A 21,514-nucleotide genomic window follows, 5' to 3' on the forward strand; every position below is an offset into this window, starting at 1 on the left:
TAATCACTCTGAATATATACCTATTTTAGCAGGGCAAATATGCTTCATGTTTTATGCTAATATCCATAAACTGGCTACATAAAAAGCTACCCTGAGGAGGAAACTAAGCCTGTATTTGGACTGAAGTGGAAAATAGTGGATAAGAGTATGAATTCTGTAGTCAGACAGGCTAGCTCTATTGTGAATCCTAGATCTTCCACTTACGAGCTTTCTGACCTAGATAGAACAAGTTACTTATCCTTTATGTGACTCCATTAACTTCTGAACACACTCATCTATAAAATGTGTGAGGATTAAATAATATATAAAGCATTCACAACATTACAGGGACTACAATAGGCATTCAACAAAAACATTACTTAATATAATTAATCACCAATACATCCATGGAGAGAGGAGTGGAGATACTGAAGAAGATACTAAAGAAGATACTTTACATTTCAGTTTTACCATGTGTCTTTTGATTCAAATATCACGCCTAAATGGGATTCTGGTTCAAAACTGCAGATAAATTTACTGCTACTGTCTTCAAAAACTACATGGAGGGCCGGGCGAGGTGGCTTACACTGTAATCCCAGCACTTTGGAAGGCCAAGGTGCGCGGATCACGAGGTCAGGAGATCAAGACCATCCTGGCTAAAATGGTGAAACCCGGTCTCTACTAAAAATACAAAAAAATTAGCCGGGCATGGTGGCGGGCACCTGTAGTCCCAGCTACTCAAGAGGCTGAGGCAGGAGAATGGCGTGAACCCGGGACGCGGAGCTTGCAGTGAGCTGAGATCACGTCGTTGCACTCCAGCCTGGGCGACAGAGTGAGACTCCGTATCAAAAAACAAAACAAAACAAAACAAAACAAAAAACACTACACTGAAACGACAGTACATTTTAAAAAATAAATAGAAATAAATGCTGAGAAAAAGAGTGAAAGGCACACTAGAGATTTTGAAGAATTTCTGGAAGACCAGGCATATAAAATCATAGTGATAGGTTGAAAAGAATGGAGCGAATGACAGTCCAGACATGGTTAGCAAAGTATAGTTCACAGGGCAAATCTCCCAGCCCATCACATGCTTTTGCATTTTTTAAAGGGCTGAAAGAATAAAGCAGCAGCATATTTTTTATAACATGTGAAAACTACATGAAATTCAAATTTCAGTGTCCACAAAGTGTTATCAAAACACAGCCATACTCATTTGTTAATGTTATTTCTGGCTACTTTCCCATGGAAGAGTTAAGAGGTCATATTACCCGCAAAACCTAAAATATTTACCATCTGGTCCCAGAAAATGTATGCCCACCCCTAGCCAAGCACAAACATGAGAATGCTTCAGGAAGATGAGACGCTTCTTCCTGTGACTCCAAAGGGGTTCTGAGCTAAAATCAGCAGTTCTGGAGGCTAACTTCTTAAATAAATAAATAAATAAATAAATAAATAAATAAGTAAAAAAAGTGTAATCTGCCTGAGAAGAATTTGGTCTCCAAGTATGGAGGTTGGAGAGCTAGGTTAGGGGCCTCCTCATCTGGCTATTAGAGAACGACTGGTCTGTGTACTTGCTCCTTGATTATGCACATTAAAGCAAAGTACACCAATAAATTAAGTCCTACCAACCCACAAGAAAATTGGTCAGTCTTTTTTTTTCCATTTAGGCTAAAGATTTGATGGGAAAACAAAGAAAGAGAAAACCCACTCCAGTTACTATATTATTCCACTGGTCCTTCACTTATCAACATGAATAAAGAGCCAACATTTAAGGAAAACACGAGCATGAGAAAGAAGGTCCATAATGAAAATAATTAGTCTGAATAAGCAACCCTGGAGAAATCAGAGGTAATTCAGGGAGGAAAAAAAATTCTATGTCTCTGTAAAACAAGAGATATAGAATTAAAAGAACAGAGTTTAAACATAAAATATATGCCTGTCTGCCACCACCTTCTCCCATTCAGAAAAAATAGAAAAGGTGGAGAAAAAGTTGAAGAGGAACAATCCAAAGGAGTTAATCTTCCTAAACTTTCAGGAAAAGACACTCCTCTCTCCCCTCCAAAAATCTGTTCCACATATGCACACACACACACACACTCCCCAAAGAGAGGGTGTTGAAAGGACTCGGAACACAGGGCAAATGAAATAAAAATACATAAAGCTGTAGACACTTTTTTTTTTCAACCTAGAGCAGAGGTTGCCAAATTAGGGCCCATGAGTCAAATTCAGCAGACTCTGTTTTAGCCAATAAAGTTTTACTGGGACAAAGTCATGCTCATTCATATACATGTTATCTGTGACTGCTTTTGTGCTCTCACAGCGAGTTGAAAAGTTGTAACAGAGACCATATGGACTACAAGGCCTAAAATATTTACTATTTGGTCTTTTATAGAAAAAGGTTGCCAAAGCTTGATCTAAAGCTGTGTGATTTAATATAGTACAAACTAGCCACATGCAGCTGTTTAAATAAATAACTTAAAATAACTAAAATTAAATAAGATTAAAATTCAGTTCCTCTGTCATATCAGTCACATTTTAAGTACTCTATAATCATATGTGTTTAATGACTATTGTACTGGACAGTGCAGATACAGAACATTTCCATCAACATAGGAGGTTCTACTGGACAGGGTTCATCTGGGTATTACAATAGATTATTGTAACTGCATTTTAATTACTGCTTTAACAATTGCTACACTGAAAAAACATACCTAAGTGCTACAGTCTGAATGTGTCCCCCAAAAAGCATGTGTTGAAAATTTAATTCCCAGTGCAATAGTGTTGAGAGGTGAGGCTAAATGGGAGGTGTTTAGGTCTGAGGGCTCCACCCTCATGAATGGATTAATGAAAATTATAAATGAGATTGAGGCTGAGAGTTGACCCTTGTTCTCTCTTGCTCTCTCTTGGGCCACTCCACTATGTGATAACACAGCAAGGACACCCTCGCTGGATACCAGCCCCTCAATCTTGGACTTCCCAGTTTCCTGAATTGTGAGCCAATATATTTCTGTTCATTATACATTACCCAGTCTCAGGTATTCTGTTACAGCAGCACAGAACAGAATAAGACACTCAGAAGCAGGAAGAAGAAATACATTTAGAAAAAGACAGAAATTAGGGGTTTTAGAAATGAAAATAATGGCCGAGCATGGTGGCTCATGCCTGTAATCCCAGCACTTTGGGAGGCTGAGGCAGGTGGATCACTTGAGGCCAGGAGTTTGAGCCCAGCCTGGCCAAAACAGTGAAACCCCATCTCTATAAATAAATAAATAAATAAATAAATAGCTGGGCATGGTAACACATGCTTGTAATCCCAGCTACTTGGAAGGCTGAAGCATGAGAATTACTTGAACCTGGGAGGTGGAGGTTACAGTGAGCCAAGATCATGCCACTGCACTCCAGCCTGGGCAACAGAGTAAGACTGTCTCAAAAAAAAAAAAAAAAAAAAGAAAAAGAAATGAAAAAAATTAATGCATACATCAAAGACCTTGTTGTATGAAAATATCGCCGAAATAGATATTTTTAAAGTCCTTCAAAGTCAGAGAGAAAAAATCCGAACTGAGAGAAAATTCAAAGATATAGTACTACAAATGAGAAACTAAATTTGAACATAGATGTGGAAGAGATAATAATTCAAGGTTGAGAATGTAATGAATGCTATCACATTTGAAAGTAATAATAAAGTTTCCTAAGAAAACAGAATTCAAAAAGAGGTAGAATAATTATATAGAACAAGAGCCATTAGTAATTTTTTAAGTTATGTAATAAATGGATCCAATTTGGTTCTGAGTTAATGAAAATAATGTTTGCTAGGATATCCAACTTTCATTTTATCCTGCAAGAAATTCATCAAAACATACTTCATATCCAGACTCTTAAACTAAGAAACAGTAGTCAAAATAATAAATTTCACTCTAACACTACCCATTGGTCCAGGATTTATTTATTTCTTTAGAGAGGAGCTTCAGGAGCCTGTGGGACCCTTCAGGCAAAATCAGTAGATGTGATTTTTTCATATGAAATAGTTTTAAATATTTGGCCTACTCCCAGGCTTCCATAATTATTCAAACCGAAGGGAAATTGATCACATCTCAGCAGAAATGTCCACAATAATTAGAACATCACACATGCTTTGATTAACACAGTAGCTTTATGTCTATGAGACTCTGGTTGACACGTGAAAGGAACACCAGTCAGCCGTTATTTAATTCCTCATGTTGGCTACATGCAAATATGAAGAAAAGTCCCAGACTGAATGACATACAAATGTTGGGCCAGTCTCTGAAATTTCTTTTATTTTTTTGCTAAAAATTTTAATGTTTTTGTGTTGACCATTAAAAACACTTTGTTTGCCTTTATTTTTTCTTGTAGACAGATTTACTTGACAAATCTCCTTGAACTAAAACCCCTGGACACATTTACCCTATTACACTGCACATTCTAACACATGACTATACAATGGCTTTTTAAGTTTTAATTTAAATACCCCAGTTTTCCATTTATACTTTAAAATCCACTAAAATTATGATGAATATAAGTACTCATTTGCCCTGGTCAGTCCCAGCTTACTCCTGCTTTCCTAGCATCCAATATAATTCAGTATTTCAGTACTTTCAAAAGTGTCCTAAATAATCTACAGATCAAAGAGAAAATCAAAACAAAAAGTAGTAAATATTTTGAAATAAATGATGAAAACATAAAATGCCATAAGTTATAGGAGCAGCTAGTGCACGCTCTTAACTACATACGGTATATTAGAAAAGGCAGAAAATCAATAATTAAGCTTTTAGTATAAGAAGGCGGAACAAACAAAGCCTTAGCAAATCAAAATGAAGGAATGTAGAAGGAAATAAATGATAAATAAATAGTAATCGATTAAACAGAAAGTAGAAAGTAAAGACTGAGAAAAACCAATAAAGCCAAATTTGAGTATTTTTAAAGATTACGTGAAAAATCCCTAGCAAAATTAACAATGAAGAAAAAAAAGGAAAAGAAACTCATTCTCAATTGCTGATATTTATTTATCAGCAATAAATAAAAGAAGAAATCACTACAGTCAGAAAAGGATAGGAAGAGCTCATTCCAGTATGGCAAAGTAAGCTTATGACAGACCAATCCTACCATAGACAACAACTATAAACTCTGAACAATACACAAAAATCAATTATGTGAAGGCTCTACAGATTTAATAGAAGCAAACAGATTTTGCTGGGTAGTCAACTTAGGTGAGAAGGAATTGCCACAGGGTGAGTTTCCCATTTTTACTGATTTAACTTGAGGTCCCCACAGTACAGTGTGGCTCAAATTCTGAGAGAAAGAAAGCCAGCCTTCTGAAGAACCTGAAGACACACACTAACCAATGGAAAGTCCAGAAAGAAATCTGCCTAATTTATGTGTGACTTTATTTATTAAAAAAGTGATGATGCGATATAGCAAGGAAAGAATCATTTTTTCAATAAATGGTGCTAGGTCAATAGGATACCAATACAGGAAAAATAAACACATCTTTACCGCTGCCTCACACCAAACACAAAAAAGTCAATTCCAATAAAGTACAGACATAAATATTTAAAAGTAAAACATCAATGGTTTTAGGAAAAAAAACATGGAGATCATCTTCAAAATTTTGGAGTAGGCAAACATAGCCATAAAGCACCAGCCACTAAGAAAAAATTGTTAAGTCAGAATATGTTTTGACTGAAATCAAAAGATAAGAAAATGAAAAGGCAAGCTACAGAATGATAGAAGATATTTGTAATGAATTTATTTGGAAACGAACTCTTATCCAAAATATAAAAGAACTCCTACAAATCCATGGGACAGAGGCAGACAATCCAAATTTGTAAAATTAAAAAACATGGATAGACCCTTTCACAAAAGAGGTTACCCAAATGGCCAATAAGCATATAAACGGGTGCTCAACTTCGTCAGTTCAAATCCAAATGACAATGCCATACCACAACCCTCTGAGAATAGCTGAAATGAAAGAAGAAAAACATGTGTTGATAAGGATGAGAAGTAACAACCATTCCCAAATACTACTGGTAAGAGTATAAACTGGTACAATTGCATTGAAGAAATGGCCACAAATGGGAAACTATCCAAATCTCTTCTAACAGTAGAACACATAATAAATTATAATACATTTATATAATACTATACAGCAATAAGAATAGATCAGCCACAAAGACACACATTAACAAGGATCATTTCACAAAAATAATGTTAAGCAAAAGAAGTCAAACATGGAATCTAATAGTGGATCTAATGGAATCTAATAGTTGATCTCACAGAAGTAGAGAGTATAATAAAAGTAGAGAAGTAGAAAAACAGGTAAAAGAAATCTGTGGTGCTACAACTCAGGACTATAGTTTCTCTTTGTGAGTATAATGACAGGAAGGAGGCAAAAAAGGAATTACCAGAGGTTGAGGAACTCCCTCTGTGTAGACATGACCTTAGTATTCATTCCTTCAATCATGCTGCCAGAATACCAGCAGGCCCAGTAGTGAACCTTCACAGTATCTCTGCTATACGCTTTACCTGCACAGACACAACAGTGATAAGGACTCCAGGGCTAGTGAAGCCACTGAAAAAACAACTGAAGAGGTGTCCACTTGTATCAGAAGGTGCTGGTTGCCTACCATGTTCATTATATGTTTTCTGGTGTATCTCAAAGTGGTTTCCTGCAGGATTTACAACAGTCAATCAAGGAAGTTATGGGAAACATTGTGGACATGGAAAAAATAAAAAATAAAAAACGTCGGGAGGGAATAGTTGTTTAAGATAGGCATCTTGGAGAAATTCAAGAGTTAACAGACACCACACCAGAGGCATTAACAGAAGATGACTTGATGGAGATGAATGCTTCCAAACAAGTGCCAGACGATGAGAAAGAAGTAGAAGCAGCAGTGCCAGAAAACAAACTGACATTAGGCAATCTGGCAGAAGTCTTCCAGTTATTCAAGACTGCTGTGACTTCTTCTGACATGGACCCCTATTATAACACAGATACTAAAACTAAAGCAAACAGTGGAAGAAATGGTACTGTACAAAAACATTTTTAGAGAGCTGAAAAAGCAAAACAGACAAATTAGTATGTATTTCCATAAAGCTATATTGACTGCGTCTACTTCTCCTTCCTCCCCTCCCACCTTCTCTGTCTCTGGCACCCTTGAGACTACAAGACCAACCCCTCCTCTTCCTCCTTCTGCTCAGACTACTCAACATGAAGAACGTCAGAACGAAGACCTGTATAATGATCCACCTGCACTTAATGCATGGCAAATATATTTTCTTCCTATGATTTGATTAACATTTTCTCTAGCTTACTTTATGGAAAGAATGCAGTACATAATACATATACAAATTATGTGTTAATCCACAGATGTCATTGGTACAGCATCCAGTAGTCAAAAGTAGACTATTAGCAGTTAAGTTTGGGAGGGGTCAAAAGTTATATGCGTGTTTTCAACTACACGGGTGTGGGGGTCGACACCCCTGATCCGCACACTGTTCAAGGATCAACTGTACTTTATTGACCTATTTACCCACGTATCTTCCCCAACTGTGAACTCAAAGAGTACTGACACAGTATTTTTTTCTTCTGTAACCTGAGCTCTGGTGCACTTCCTAGAATTTAGTATGTCCTTCATAAAGAATTAATTAAGAACGCACCTAAACATATAACTTTTTTTTTTTTTTTTTGAGACACAGTCTCGCTGTGTCGCCCAGGCTGGAGTGCAGTGGCGCAATCTCGGCTCACTGCAAGCTCCGCCTCCCGGGTTCACCCCATTCTCCTGCCTCAGCCTCCTGAGCAGCTGGGACCACAGGCGCCCGCCACCATGCTCAGCTAATTTTTTTGTATTTTTTAGTACAGACGGGGTTTCACCATGTTAGCCAGGAAGGTCTCGATCTTCTGACCTCATGATCTGCACGCCTCGTCCTCCCATAGTGCTGGAATTACACGCATGAGTCACTGCGCCCAGCCAACATATAACTTTTAACTCTTCCTTTCCATGAATACTTTATTTATTCTCGCGTTTTATATTCAACTCTGCTATTTGCTGGTAAGTTCAAGAATTTGAAATTATTTGGGAGCAAAGATTTTATCTTTGTCAAAAAAAAAAAAAAAAAAAAGGCGGCTGGGCGCGGTGGCTCACACCTGTAATCTCAACACTTTGGGAAGCCGAGGCGGTGGATCACAAGGTCAAGAGATTGAGACCATCCTGGCCAACATGGTGAAAGCCTGTCTCTTACTCAAAATACAAAAATTAGCTGGGCATGGTGGTGAATGCCTGTAGTCCCAACTACTCAGGAGGCTGAGGCAGGAGGATCATTTGAACCCAGGAGGCGGAGGTTGCAGTAAGCCGAGATCATGCCACTGCACTCCAGCCTGGCAACAGAGCGAGACTCCGTCTAAAAAGAAAACAAAAAACAAACAAACAAAAAACCCATATTTGGCTGGCGCGCTGGCTCACACCTGTAATTCCAGCACTTTGGGAGGCCGAGGTGGGCGGACCACGAGGTCAGGAGACTGAGACCATCCTGGCTCACACGGTGAAACCCCATCTCTACTGAAAATACAAAAAATCAGCAGGGCGTGGTGACGGGCGCCTGTAGTCCCAGCTACTCGGGAGGCTGAGGCAGGAGAATGGTGCGAACCCAGGAAGGCACAGCTTGCAGTGAGCCGAGATCGCGCCACTGCACTCCAGCCCGGGCAACACACCTAGACTCCGTCTCAGAAAAAAAAAACAAAAGCATATATTTATCCTACGATAGTGTTATACCAGATATATATCCTAATTTCATGAATACTCTGGTGTGTATATAGATCATCTTTCCAGAATTATAGTCCAAGTCAAAGTTGGAAAATAATTCTTCAGTTCTAGTAATGAGGCAAACAAAGCACCACTATCATCATCTTGGGAAAACTAAAGGGTTAAGTAAATACAGTAGGAAACAAGGGAATATGTAATACAGAAGCCTATAAAAACGAATTATACCATTATGTTAAGTGAAATAAGTCAGACACAGAAAGACGAATATCACATGATCTTACTCATAGGTGGAATCTAATAGTTAATCGCACAGAGAGTACAATGGTGTTTACCAGAGGCCAGGATGGTTGGCAGGGGGGATGGGGAGAATTTGGTCAAAGATACATAATATCAGTTAGATAGGAGGAATAAATTTCAAGAAATCTATTATATAACATGAATTTATAGCAAGCTGACTATAGTTAATGATCATATATTGTATTCTTTAAAAAAATGTAAACAGTGTAGATGTTATGTACTCTTACCACAAAAATGATAACTATGTGAGGTAATGCATTGCTAATTAGCTAGATTTAACGATTCCGGAATGTACATACACTTCATAGCATCATGAGGTACACAAAACAATGCCATCTGTCAAAAAATAATAATTATATGTAGCATTTCAAAAAGTTCACAGCATCAAAAATATTTGTAGGGGTGGGGGGACAGAGAGCATCAGGAAGAATAGCTAATGGATGCTGGGCTTAATACCTAGGTGGTGGGTTGATCTGTGCAGCAAACCACCACAGCACACGTTTACCTATGTAACAAACCTGCACATGAAGCCCAGAACCTAAAACAAAAGTTGAAGAAAAAAAAAATTCAAGACGTTTCTATCTGATATTGGACTGCTTTGTCACTTTTTCTTTTGGTCTTCCTAGTGCTTATTTACTACAGGATAAAATTAGCACATGCTATTTAATGTGTTCATTTTAAGTACTATGTTGTTTTCTATGTGTTAATTTTATCTCCTCCAGGTGAGACCATTTTTACTACCATAGGTCTAAAATGACAAGATTAAGTCCAAACAGACAGTAATCACTCAACAGCTATTTATTGAGTAACTTAAAGATTCAATATGAAAGCAACCTTGATCAAAGCTTTCCAGTTGATATATTGTGAACAGGGTTTTTTCCTAAACATGATTCTAAAAAACAAGCAAGCAAACAAAAATCCTCCCCAAATGAAAAACTCCAGTCACTATTTAGCAATACTAATTTCAATTTATCAAACAGAATCAGCCCAAAAATTTCAACAGGTCAGTGAGATTTAAAACAATTCGATGGCAAGAATTTCAATGAGGTTTGGCTCTAATTAAAAGGTATCACAGATCACTGTCAAAGTCAATAACTCAGTAGTGCGGTAATGATTTGGGAGTCCTTTTTAATTTAGACGTTTGTCAATCATGATTGCCTTTAAACATCACTTACCCACTGTCCTGCTCAGTTTTGAGAAAAAAATTAAATACAAAAATACAACTCAAAATACATGTTTTTTCCACACATAAAATTCGTATTTTAGTAATAAACTCTCGATTCAGGGTTCATAAAATAAAGTAGGTATACTTCTAATTCTTCCTAGCAGTTTTTTGGGGGAAAGAAACCCTAAGTATTTTCTGTTATTTGCAGCTGCTTTAACAGCAAACGACAATTAAATGTGTGAACAAGGTTGTCAGAGTAACACTTGTCATTTATACCGCTTAGGAAAGACATCCAAGACTTCCAGAAACACTAATTAAAATTAACAAAAGCTTCTTATCGGAACTTGTCAGAGAGCTATAGTTTGTCAGACACAGGAAAACCAGATAGCCTCAAAGTTCAAGAGTTTTCGCTCTAAGGTTTAATTCCAAACCACCTACCACTAGGCACTAACGAACTAAGCCCAGACGCTCAGCAACCAACTCATTAAGGTAAGAGATCCCATCCTTTCCATATAACACAAAATTAAGAAAAAGACATCGTGGGGAAGGCGGAGTGAATTTTCTATCAGAAATCAGAAGATAAATGAGCAGGAAAAAAGTGTATCCTCACACACAGCGGAGAAAGGTGCTAGCAATTGCTTGATAAGCCCTAAGGGTTTATCGGTTCACCAACCTTTTCTTTAACTCAATGTGAATGAAGGCACTCAAAAGGAGAAGAACGTTACGTGATATTACCTACCTCGGGCCCCAAAGAACCCTGGAGACCCTCAACCAGGACACAGGTGGGCCTTTCTCACCTGGGCCCCGCCGAAGTCGACCGTCCTTACGTAGGGCGCACTTTTCAGCAATACGCCTTCCGATTGGTTGGCTCGGGACTGACGTCTCAGTCCTATTGGTTACGAGAGCCGCGGTTGGGGCGAGGAGGCGGGAGTTTGGCCCTGGTTCTGATAGGACGGGTGTTTGCGTTCCCAGAATTCCTATTGGGTTAACACTGGAGGCTCTAAGATGGCGGCAGCGGCAACCTGCGGTAGTGTTGCCGCGAGTACTGGGTCTGCAGTGGCGACAGCCAGCAAGAACAACGTCACCAGTTTCCAGAGGAGGGGTCCTAGAGCCAGCGGGACCAACGACAGCGGCCCTCGACTGGTGTCCATTGCGGGCACGCGACCGTCGGTGCGGAATGGACAGCTGCTGGTATCAACCGGGCTCCCAGCCCTAGACCAGCTCTTAGGTCGGTTCAGAGCGGAGATCTGGGCTCAGCCGAGGGGAAACTTAGGGAGGGGACCTGTCGGGGAAGCCACTTTGACCCCACATCTCTTTCTGACCCCTAAACCTTCGGAGGAGGAGAGAATAGCCTGGTCTGATTGAGATGGAGGGGAATACGGGTTGTGTGGAGACTTCTGAGCGCTGTTAACTAAACATGCTTTAGTGCCCCCGCTCTCTATTTCATTCCCTGCCCTCCAACCCCTTTTCATATTACGGAGGAATTCGTACATGCTTTTTACCCTGAAATGCTTTCTAGTCAAGGGAAGACATTAATTTATGGAGGTGGTTGGGCTTTCATTCAGGATACCTCCCTTCTGCTTTCTCCAGGCCCCTCACGGTTTAGACCAGCCTGCAAAAGTTTTTATAATTGTGAGAGACAGACTTCATTAGAAGATGCTGGAAAAAAATGATTTCCCCTCTTTGACCGTCAGACTGCCTGTTCTCTGGTTCTAAATCTTAAAACATTTTGGCTTTAAGAGAGCGAATGTTAAAGGCTTATGTTGACACATAATCCTTATAAAGTATTTTGAGCCTGTCGTTGATATTTAGATAGTGTCTGCGTTAAATCTGTGTATATATTTTTTATTTTTTCTATATACATTTTGCTTCCCAGTATTGATTGCTGCTACATTCCATACGACATCTTTAAATTTAACTCACATTTTAACGAGAAAAGTCTAGTTCTTAGGCTTTCCTTTAAAATCTCTGGAATTTTTTATGAGAAGCCTGCTGAAGAATATGCTGTTTCATAACTGTTATATTGAAAGGAATGACCAGATTAAGTTGGCAGGACAGATTTGCTGTGTTAATAAAGCTTCTAGATTAATTTCTGAATGCTGTTTCATTAAAACCCCGTCTGTGTTTACATTTCATAACTTTTTTCATAGTGTGTGATATGTGTCTGTTAAATCCTGTACACTTTCATAAAATATAACTCATTGCTTGTTCTTGTACTTCGTTTGACATTTCTTTCGGTTATTTTCCCCTCAAAGTAGGCTTTTCATAGGTTTAGTGCAGAGAAAGTAAGAAGACAAGCAACCTATGAGAAAGAGTATGGCTTCTTGATTCTCTCATTTCATTTCCCGGTTATTTCTAGATAAGTTTAAGTATTTTTCACTTAATTGTTTCAAATATAGTTTCCTCCTGAGTTGCATGGTACTGTAAACAGAAGTGATTCAAAATATCTAGTTAGCAAATATATAGTCCACCGTTTTTCCCTTGTGAGCCTCAGTTGATATCCTCTTACATTTGAACTTTAAGTTTGGTAGCTATTTCTAGGCCTTATATATTTTTTAATTCAATGGGATATGTAACTTCATTTACTTGATACTAAAACTTTCCAAACAAAAAGGTTATGTTTCTATTATAATGTCTTCAGTTCCTTATTAGAATAACAAAATGTTCCTAGTGTACCTCCTGGCACTTAGTAGATTCTCAGTAAGTTGTTGAATACAAGAAAAATAATGTGTAGAAAAAAACTGAGACAAGAAATTATGAAACATGTAGAATGGAGTTTCATGTTTGAGCTCTAAAAACAAATTAAGTGATATGAACAGTCTCACAAAACCAGTGACCATGTGTACTGATTGTTAGGCTTCAAATTTAGTGCTCTTTGCACTAGGCTACCGCTGTCTGAAATTTTTACGTATTCTTTCCAGGGGTATTGACCATTTATTGAACCTCGGATTAATGATTTAACTATCGTCTCTTAAAGTACCCACCAAAAAGAGAACCCAAAGCACCTTCTATACGTGTTTCTTCAGAGATACAAACTTGAACAGTAATTTTTAAAGTTTCCGTATTTGCTTGGAATGGGAGACTCTAGTAGGGTATTTAAGTGTAACAAGCTTATGCTAAAAATTACTGTTCATTAAGATGGTAGAAACAGTATTGGTTGTTGAATACTTTGAAATATATTTTGCATGTATGCAGTGAATTCTCAAAGTGCACAAAAGTTGAAGAGGTTATAATAGAATTGACTACATCTTGAAAAATAAATATGTCCAGAAGTATTTTAGTTTTAACCTCTTAATGACATTTTTGTATTCTGATTTTCTGTATAAGCAATTTAGACTATGTTATTACTTGAAAATGTTATTTGACTCAAGTTGTGACAAGCCTAATATGACTATATTGTGACAAAAGGTAATGATAATAGGATGTTATGGTGTTAGAACGGTAAAACTATACTGTAATATTGTGATTATTGCCTAAATATATTATGTGGTTACTGTGTAACAAGTAAATATTATAGCTTCCGTGTAGTACGGTGACATTTTACTACTGCCACCGTGACGTCATTGTAATTTTAAACATAGATGAAAAATATATTTGAAAGGCATCATACATGCTAATTGTTAGTCATTTGATGATACACTGATAATTCCATTACTTATTCCAAAGCATTTCATGAATTTGAAAATTTTCAATATCTGCATTTTTCAAATGACCTAATATATAATGTTTTTGTTCTGACAACCTAATTGTATTATGAGATATTGATATACATTTCCCAAGTTAGCCACATTAAAATTGTTTAAATTCCCAGATTATCTAACCCATGTTCTCAACCTTGCCCTTCTGGGATATTTATATTGTTATTTGAGGACACTGTATGTAAATAACACTTATATTTTGGAAAAGGAAAGATCGATATTCCATCGATTGAAGAGGTACTCCATTTCTCTTCCAGGGGTTTCCAAAGAAAGATTATAGCAACTAAAGAATTCTGGCAGAAATGCCCCCTGCCCTCCGCTACCCACCCCCCGCCCAGCCCACCCAACCCCATTCCCTGTAAAAGGTATACTCCATCATAGAACCATATATCTAACCTGGAAGAATTAACCACAACTTCATCCTCCAGAAAAATGCTTAAAGGAAGGGTAACTGCAGATTTGACCTCTGTGCTGTTAAATTTTGATAGTGAAGGGAATGTCAGATAGGGATTTGAGGTAAATAATAGTCTAGGAAGAGTACCCTGAAAGAAGCTTAATGGTAGCAGCCATTGTTTAACATTGATGTCAAAAAGTAAACACTAGTGGGCTTATTTCCTTTATTATGTTAATGTGTAGCATGGGATAATATACATTGAGCTTGGACTACATATTTAACACAATCTTGGTTATGATATTTTACCAACCAATGTAATTAGCTGTATATTTAAGAAAAATGTATTTTATATTGCTATGTAAAATTATTTCATGTGACTTAATCTATAGAACTATTCACAGTTCCTAGCTTTATTTTGATTCTCATGTTTGTCCAGCCAATAATTGTGTCATAATGAAGAGTAGTCACTATGTTTTATAATGCTTGGGGAAGAAAAAGTAGAGTTGTTATCAAAATAACTGCAATTAAATTTGAGATCCAGCATTAATTAAGTAGTTAAGGCTATTACTATGATCCAAGGAAACAATATGAACTTGTTTTTTACATTGCATTTTCCCAGAAATACTTTTTTGTAATTTTAAGCAAAATTATTCCTTTATATAGAGGTCTGGAAAGGACTGGCATAAATCACTGTTATCTTTCTTGACTTTCATTTCTTTTCCCTTTTACTTTCTCTAACATTGAAGAAAGGCTTTCATATTCTAGTGTATTAATTTGACCTCATTTACCCAAAATGTATAGCTTAATCAGAGGTTTCTATTGGGGAGAGTATGGGGATTGAATGTTGTTCCTTTAAAATATTAATAGTACTAATGTAATTGTCTTACTACTGCATGAATTGAAACAACAACAAAAGCCCTTTCGTTGTCTTATGATTTTAAAAATCGTGGAAGATACTGGCATTTGCAAGATCTTAAATTTTCTAATATTATTTCTTAAGTATTAAATATCTTTTCTGGTTTTAAGAAAAAATGCCTATTTTTAAAATATGTGAAATCTTGATGAAATTAATTCTCTAAAATATCAAGCTTGCTGAGTATCTTTAACCTTTCAAACCTTTATTTTGATTCTCATGTTTGCCCAGCCAATAATTGTGTCATAATTATTGAAGAGTAGTCATGATTCTTTAACCTTTCAACCTCTTGTATTCTTTTGTGTACATAAAGTACTCTACTTTTATTTTTAGTAAGATGGAAATAAGTATACATCTTAAAGACATCTAGAAGTAAAAACAAGAGTTTATTTGCTGGCCAGGTGTGGTAGCTCACACTTATAATCCCAGCACTTTGGGAAGGCAAGATGGATGGATTGCTTGAGCCTGGGAGTTTGAGACAAGCCTGGGCAACATAGAGAGACCCTGGCTCTTCAGAAAATACAAAAATCACCCAAGCTTGGTGGTGCACACCTCTACTCCCAGCTACTCAGGAGGCTGATGGGGGAGAATCCCTGAGCCTGGGGAGTTCAAGTTTGCAGTGAGCAGTGATCACACCACTATACTCCAGCCTGGGTGACAGTGAGACCCCATCTCAAAAAAAGAAGAATTTATTTTGCTTAGTGACTTAGAAAGTGTGTTGGTAATTTTTCTAAGTTAGGATGAAAGGGGAGAGGAAATAGTAAACAAGGCCGTTTTACTACTTTCTTGCCTGTTTTCATTACAAAAATAAGATGATTGTTTGCTTACCCTATTACTTATCTGTAATACATTGTATTGGGAAAAGATATTTCAGTTTTAATTGGTAACTATTAGTGTGAAGTCTATGTTGCTTTTGGAATTAGATAAAATTACTAATGGATTACTAAATTTAAAAGTAAATTAAAAGCCAGCCTTCAAAGAATATGTCAGGATACTCTGTTGTGATTGGTTGGTTGTTTTAGCTTTTTATTTATTTTTTGGTTGGAGCATGGCTACAAACATTCAAACTTTTAAGTTAAAATACAGCTAGACCTTCCATTTATCAAGTAAGAGACATCAAAATACCTTATACAAAGGTATCTTGTGGAAATGTTTTGAGATCATGTCTCACTAAACTCAAGTTTAGAAGAATAGAGAAATTTTGCTGCTGTATGCATGTATATATATATATATATATACACACATATATATACATATATATACACACATATATATACACATATATATATACACACACACACATATATATATATATATGTATAGGTCCAAATTATTTGTCTTAAAACACATAGAGTAAAAGCTTGATTTTTAAAAGCTTTAGTTAATAAGTTTAAATTAGTTAATGAGTTACATCTTATTCCCCACAACTATCCTTCACAATGACCAAACTTTACTACAGCCAATCTAAATGTGAATCTAGTGAATTTACATGATAGAACCTTCTTACCTTTCTGTAAAAGAAGTTTGAGAAGATATTTGGTTGATAAAAATGATTTTAATATGTCCCCATTATGTCTTAATGTTCAAATTTTCTAAACATTAGAATTTTAATACACATAAGATTTTTTAGGTTATGTGGTCACTCATGCCTGTAATCTCAACACTTTGGGAGGCCAAGGCTGGAGGCTAGTTTGAGCCCAGGAGTTCAAAACCAGCCTGGGCAATATAGTGAGACCCCGTCTCTACAAAGAATGAAAGAATTAAAAAAGAAAAAGAATTAGCCAGTCATGGTTACATGTTCCTATAATCCCAACTATTTCAGAGGCTGAGATGGGAGGACCGCTTGAGCCTGGGAGGTTGAAGCTGCAGTGAACCATGATTGCACCACTGCACTCCAGTCTGAGCAACACAGCGACACCCTGTCCCCACCCCCCACAAAAAAAAGGAATTGCCAAAATGGTAAAGGTAGCTCTTTCTGAGTACCTTTCTGGGCCAGACACCTCTACTTGGTAATCACTTCATGTAATTGGAAAACTGTTATGTGATCTGTTCTCATTGTCCCATAGTGAATGTTAAAAAATCTTTACTTCTGGCTGGGCGCAGTGGCTGACGCCTGTAATCCCAGCACTTTGGGAGGCCGAGGCGGGCGGATCACGAGGTCAGGAGATCGAGACCATCCTCGCTAACACCGTGAAACCCTGTCGCTACTAAAAATACAAAAAAATTTGCCGGGTGTGGTGGGAGGTGCCTGTAGTCCCAGTTACTTGGGAGGCAGAGGCAGGAGAATGGGGGGTGAAACCGGGAGGCGGAGCTTGCAGTGAGCCGAGATTGCACCACTGCACTCCAGCCTGGAGGACATAGCAAGACTCGGTCTCAAAAAATAAAAAATCTTTGCCTCTCTGTCTGTCCCAGTGGAGGCCTTATATAAATTCCTTATTTGAGGAGATGTAAATGTAACTCAGGAGGTTAGATGAGAAACCTAAATCCTCCCTATAGGAAATAGGTTAAAGTAAGAAACTTTTTAATAGTGCCTGCTCTAGCTTAGACACCATAATGTCTCTTGTATGCTTATATCAATTCATCTCCTTATATGTACAGAAAAAGGCTATTGGGTAATTAAATGTTTATTTCTGCATTTAAGGGAAAGTAGGAAAGTAAGGAAGTGTGATATAAGATGTTCAAATGAATTATAACATTAGTGTGGCACTGTGAAATTAAACATTTAGTCTAATCTTATCCCAAAGCAAACCCTTTGTTCTGATCCATTTGTTTGTTTGAGACTGGGTCTCACATTGTTACCCTGGCTGGAGTGCAGTGGTGCGAATGCTGCTCACTGCAGCCATAACTTCCCATGCTCAATTGATCCTCCTGCCACAGCTCCCCAAGTAGCTGGGACTACAGGTGGCAGCACGCCTTGCTAATTTTTGTATTTTTTGTAGAGATGGAGTTTTGCCATTTTGTCCAGGCTTGTCTCAAACTCTTGAGCTGAAGTGATCTGCTCACCTTGGCCTTCCAAAATGCTGGGATTATAGCCGTGAGCCACTGCCCCCGGACCTGATCCTTTTTGATGGCTATCATGATGTACATTTCAGCTTATGTTTATCTTTTCATCTGAAGATAAAAGTTATCCTATGTAGTCTGTTACGACTTTAAATGCTATATGAAGGAACCTGTCTGAATGTGAACTTAAAATATAAAGTCTTGTAAATATATAAACTTAAACATTAAAACATTTAAATATACTAGGTTTTTTCATTATTTCCTTCCCTAAGAGTTTGAAATGTTCTACATATTGTCATGAAATTGATGTTTAGCCTCACTGTAAATCGCTTAGCACAAGTCTCATGTTGCATATTATTCTAGGCGCATGTATGTTACCAGATTTCAAACTGTTTAACACATAATAGTTATGCTTTTTTGCAAGGCAAAAAATAAACACTATCAAAGGAACTTTTTTTTTTTTTGAGACAGAGTCTTGCTCTGTGGCCCAGGTTGGAGTGCAGTGGCATGATCTCAACTCACTGCAACCTATGACTCCTGGGTTCAAGCGATTCTCCTGCCTCAGCTCCCCCGAATAGCTGGGATTACAGGAGCGGGCCACCACATCTGGCTAACAGGGTTTCACCTTGTTGGCCAGGATGGTCTCGAACACCTGAGCTTATGTGATCTGCCTGCCTCGGCCTTCCAAAGTGCTGGGATTGCAGGTGTGAGCCACCGTGCCCAGCCTATCAAAGGAACTTTTGTTACTAAGTTTTTCTGTATGACAAATGTGACTACAAAACTTTTTTGTGGAAAGTTCTTTATTAGTGTTCTAAATGTTTCTTTCAGATTTGTATACAAAAAACAAACAATTAACATTGACTCCAGTTGTCCAACAACTTTGAGTAATTTTTTTTTTTTAATGGAGTCTCACTCTGTCACCTAGGCTGGAGTGCAGTGGTGCAATCTCAGCTCCCTGCAACCTCCCCCTCCTGGGTTCAAGCAATTCTTCTGCCTCAGCCTCCCAAGTAGCTGGGACTACAGGCGGCGGCCATCATGCCCAGCTAATTTTTTTTGTATTTTTAGTAGAGCCTGGATTTCAGTATGTTGGCCAGGCTGGTCTCGAGCTCCTGACCTCATGATCCACCCGTCTTGGCCTCCCAAAGTGCTGGGATTACAGTCGTGAGCCACCGCACCTGGCCCAACTTTGAGTATTTTTAAAATAATACTTTAAATACATTTCTACTCTTTGATACTCATTTTTTAAATTTTTAAGTGAATTTGTGTTTGAGACATTAATCAAAATGGTAATAGTTTTACAAATGGAGTGAAGAGCAAAGTATAAGTACTCAAATGTCTTAGTGTAGTGCTAATTTCTTTAATTCTTTTTTTTCTTTTTTTTTTTTTTTTTTGAGACAGAGTTTCGCTCTTGTTGCCCAGGCTGGAGTGCAATGGTACAATCTCGGCTCAGTGCGACCTCCACCTTCCTGGTTCAAGCGATTCTCCTGCCTCAGCCTCCTGCATAGCTGGGATTACAGGCATGGGCCACCACGCCCATCCACTTTTGTATTTTTAGTAGAGACGGCGTTTCACTATGTTGGTCAGGCTGGTCTCGAACTCCCGACTTCAGGTGATCCGCCCGCCTCAGCCTCCCAAAGTGCTGGGATTACAGGCGTGTGCAACTGCACCTAGCCATAAAATTAATTTTTAAATTGATTTTTAATGATTCACCATTTGAATTATGTATTTCATATATTTCATGATTATATTACCATAATTCAGATTTTTTTTTTTTTTCTGAAACAGAGTCTCACTCTGTTGGCCAGGCTGGAGTGCAGTGGTGCAATCTCAACTCACGGCAATCTTGCCTTCCAGGTTCAAAAAATTCTCGTGTCTCAGGCTGGGCACGGTGGCTCACACCTGTAATCTCACCACTTTGGGAAGTCCAGGCAGGTGAATCACGAGGTCAGGAGTTCGAGACCAGCCTTGGCAACATAGTGAAACCCCGTCTCTACTAAAAGTACAAAAAATTAGCTGGGTGTAGTGGTGGGCACCTGTAATCCCAGCTACTCGGGAGGCTGAGGCAGGAGAATCACTTGAACCCGGGAGGCAGAGGTTGCAGTGAGCCGAGATTGTGCCAATGCACTCTAGCCTGGGTGACGGAGTGAGACTCTGTCTCAAAAAAAAAAAAAAAAAAATTCCCGTTTCTCAGCCTCCTGAGTAGCTGGGATTATAGGCATGCACCACCACATGCAGCTTATTTTTTTGTATTTTTAGTACAGACAGGGTTTCACCATGTTGTCCAGGCTGGTTTTGAACTCCTGACCTCAAGTGATCCACCCACTTCAGCCTCCCAAAGTGCTAAGATTACAGGCCTGAGCCACTGTGCCCGGCCTAATTCAGATATTTAAAAGAACACTAGTCTAGTAATACCGAAAATGTATTTTGTGATGATATTCTTTTTTTGTTTGAAATGGCAAATACATTCCTATTAAATTGTAAATATATTTAGAGCATGTCCAGACTTTGTGTATATTATTCATAATAAAAAAGAATTAACTTTAATTATCAGATCTTTACTCAGTCTTACTAAATTTGAAGATAAATATTAATGTGGAATTTCTATAATAATCTTTGTTGTACTTCTGTAGTAGTTAAGTTACTGTACACATTTAAGTCTTGAGTATTGAGTTAATTTATTAACAAGTGCTAAATATAACATTATTGGAGTCCTTAACCACAGTTATGTTGAATGCTGTGTGGTTCTATCATAGAAGAAAGGAGGATAGTACAGTATATTATGGTAGTAATTTTAGGCCGGGCCTGGTGGCTCACTGGCTCACGCCTGTAATCCCAGCACTTTGGGAGCCCAAGGCCGGTGGATCATGTGAGGTCCGGAGTTCGAGACCAGCCTGACCAACATGGTAAAACTCCATCTCTACTAAAAATACAAAAATTAGCCAGGCGTGGTAGTGGGCACCTGTAATCCCAGCTACTCAGGAGGCTGAGGCAGGAGAATCGCTTGAACCCAGGATGGGGAGGTTGCAGTGAGCTGAGAGGAGATTGTGCCACTGCACTCCAGCGTGATCAACAGAGCAAGACTCCATCTCAAAAAAAAAAAAAAAGAAAAGTAATTGTAATGTGTAGTGTGTAATTACATATAATATGTAATTATTTCATAATAGCACCTTGAGCAAAGTATTGCAAAGGTAATTAAAATGTTGTTCACAACTACTGTTTTAAAGTTATTGAAGTGCCTTTCCTTCATAAAGCCTAACTTTTATGCTAAAGGTAATGGAAAAGGTAAATTAA

General features: G+C 38.0%; 2 protein-coding genes across 13 annotated transcripts in view; one reads left to right on the plus strand and one right to left on the minus strand.

Moving 5' to 3' along the window:
* Positions 1-11,095, minus strand: part of IMMP1L (inner mitochondrial membrane peptidase subunit 1) — a 77,332-nt gene extending 66,237 nt beyond the window's left edge. For 6 of the 7 annotated variants that reach the window (XM_008955880.5, XM_008955879.5, XM_008955878.5 and 3 more), the window contains exon 1: positions 10,958-11,095. The gene's annotated coding sequence lies outside the window, so the exon portion shown is untranslated. The remainder of the gene's footprint in view (positions 1-10,957) is intronic. The other variant, XM_003830415.5, reaches the window with a different exon arrangement.
* Positions 11,096-11,149: 54 nt separating this feature from the next.
* ELP4 (elongator acetyltransferase complex subunit 4) overlaps positions 11,150-21,514 on the plus strand; it is a 274,679-nt gene continuing 264,314 nt past the window's right edge. For 5 of the 6 annotated variants that reach the window (XM_008955877.5, XM_034932357.3, XM_034932358.3 and 2 more), the window contains exon 1: positions 11,152-11,446. In XM_008955877.5, the coding sequence (XP_008954125.1) occupies positions 11,224-11,446 (223 nt within the window). In that variant the 5' untranslated portion in view covers positions 11,152-11,223. Of the gene's footprint in view, positions 11,447-21,514 lie in introns of all 6 variants that reach the window. The other variant, XM_003830413.6, reaches the window with a different exon arrangement.

The sequence above is a fragment of the Pan paniscus genome, chromosome 9 (genome assembly GCF_029289425.2).
Source record: "Pan paniscus chromosome 9, NHGRI_mPanPan1-v2.0_pri, whole genome shotgun sequence".
Taxonomy (NCBI): domain Eukaryota; kingdom Metazoa; phylum Chordata; class Mammalia; order Primates; family Hominidae; genus Pan; species Pan paniscus.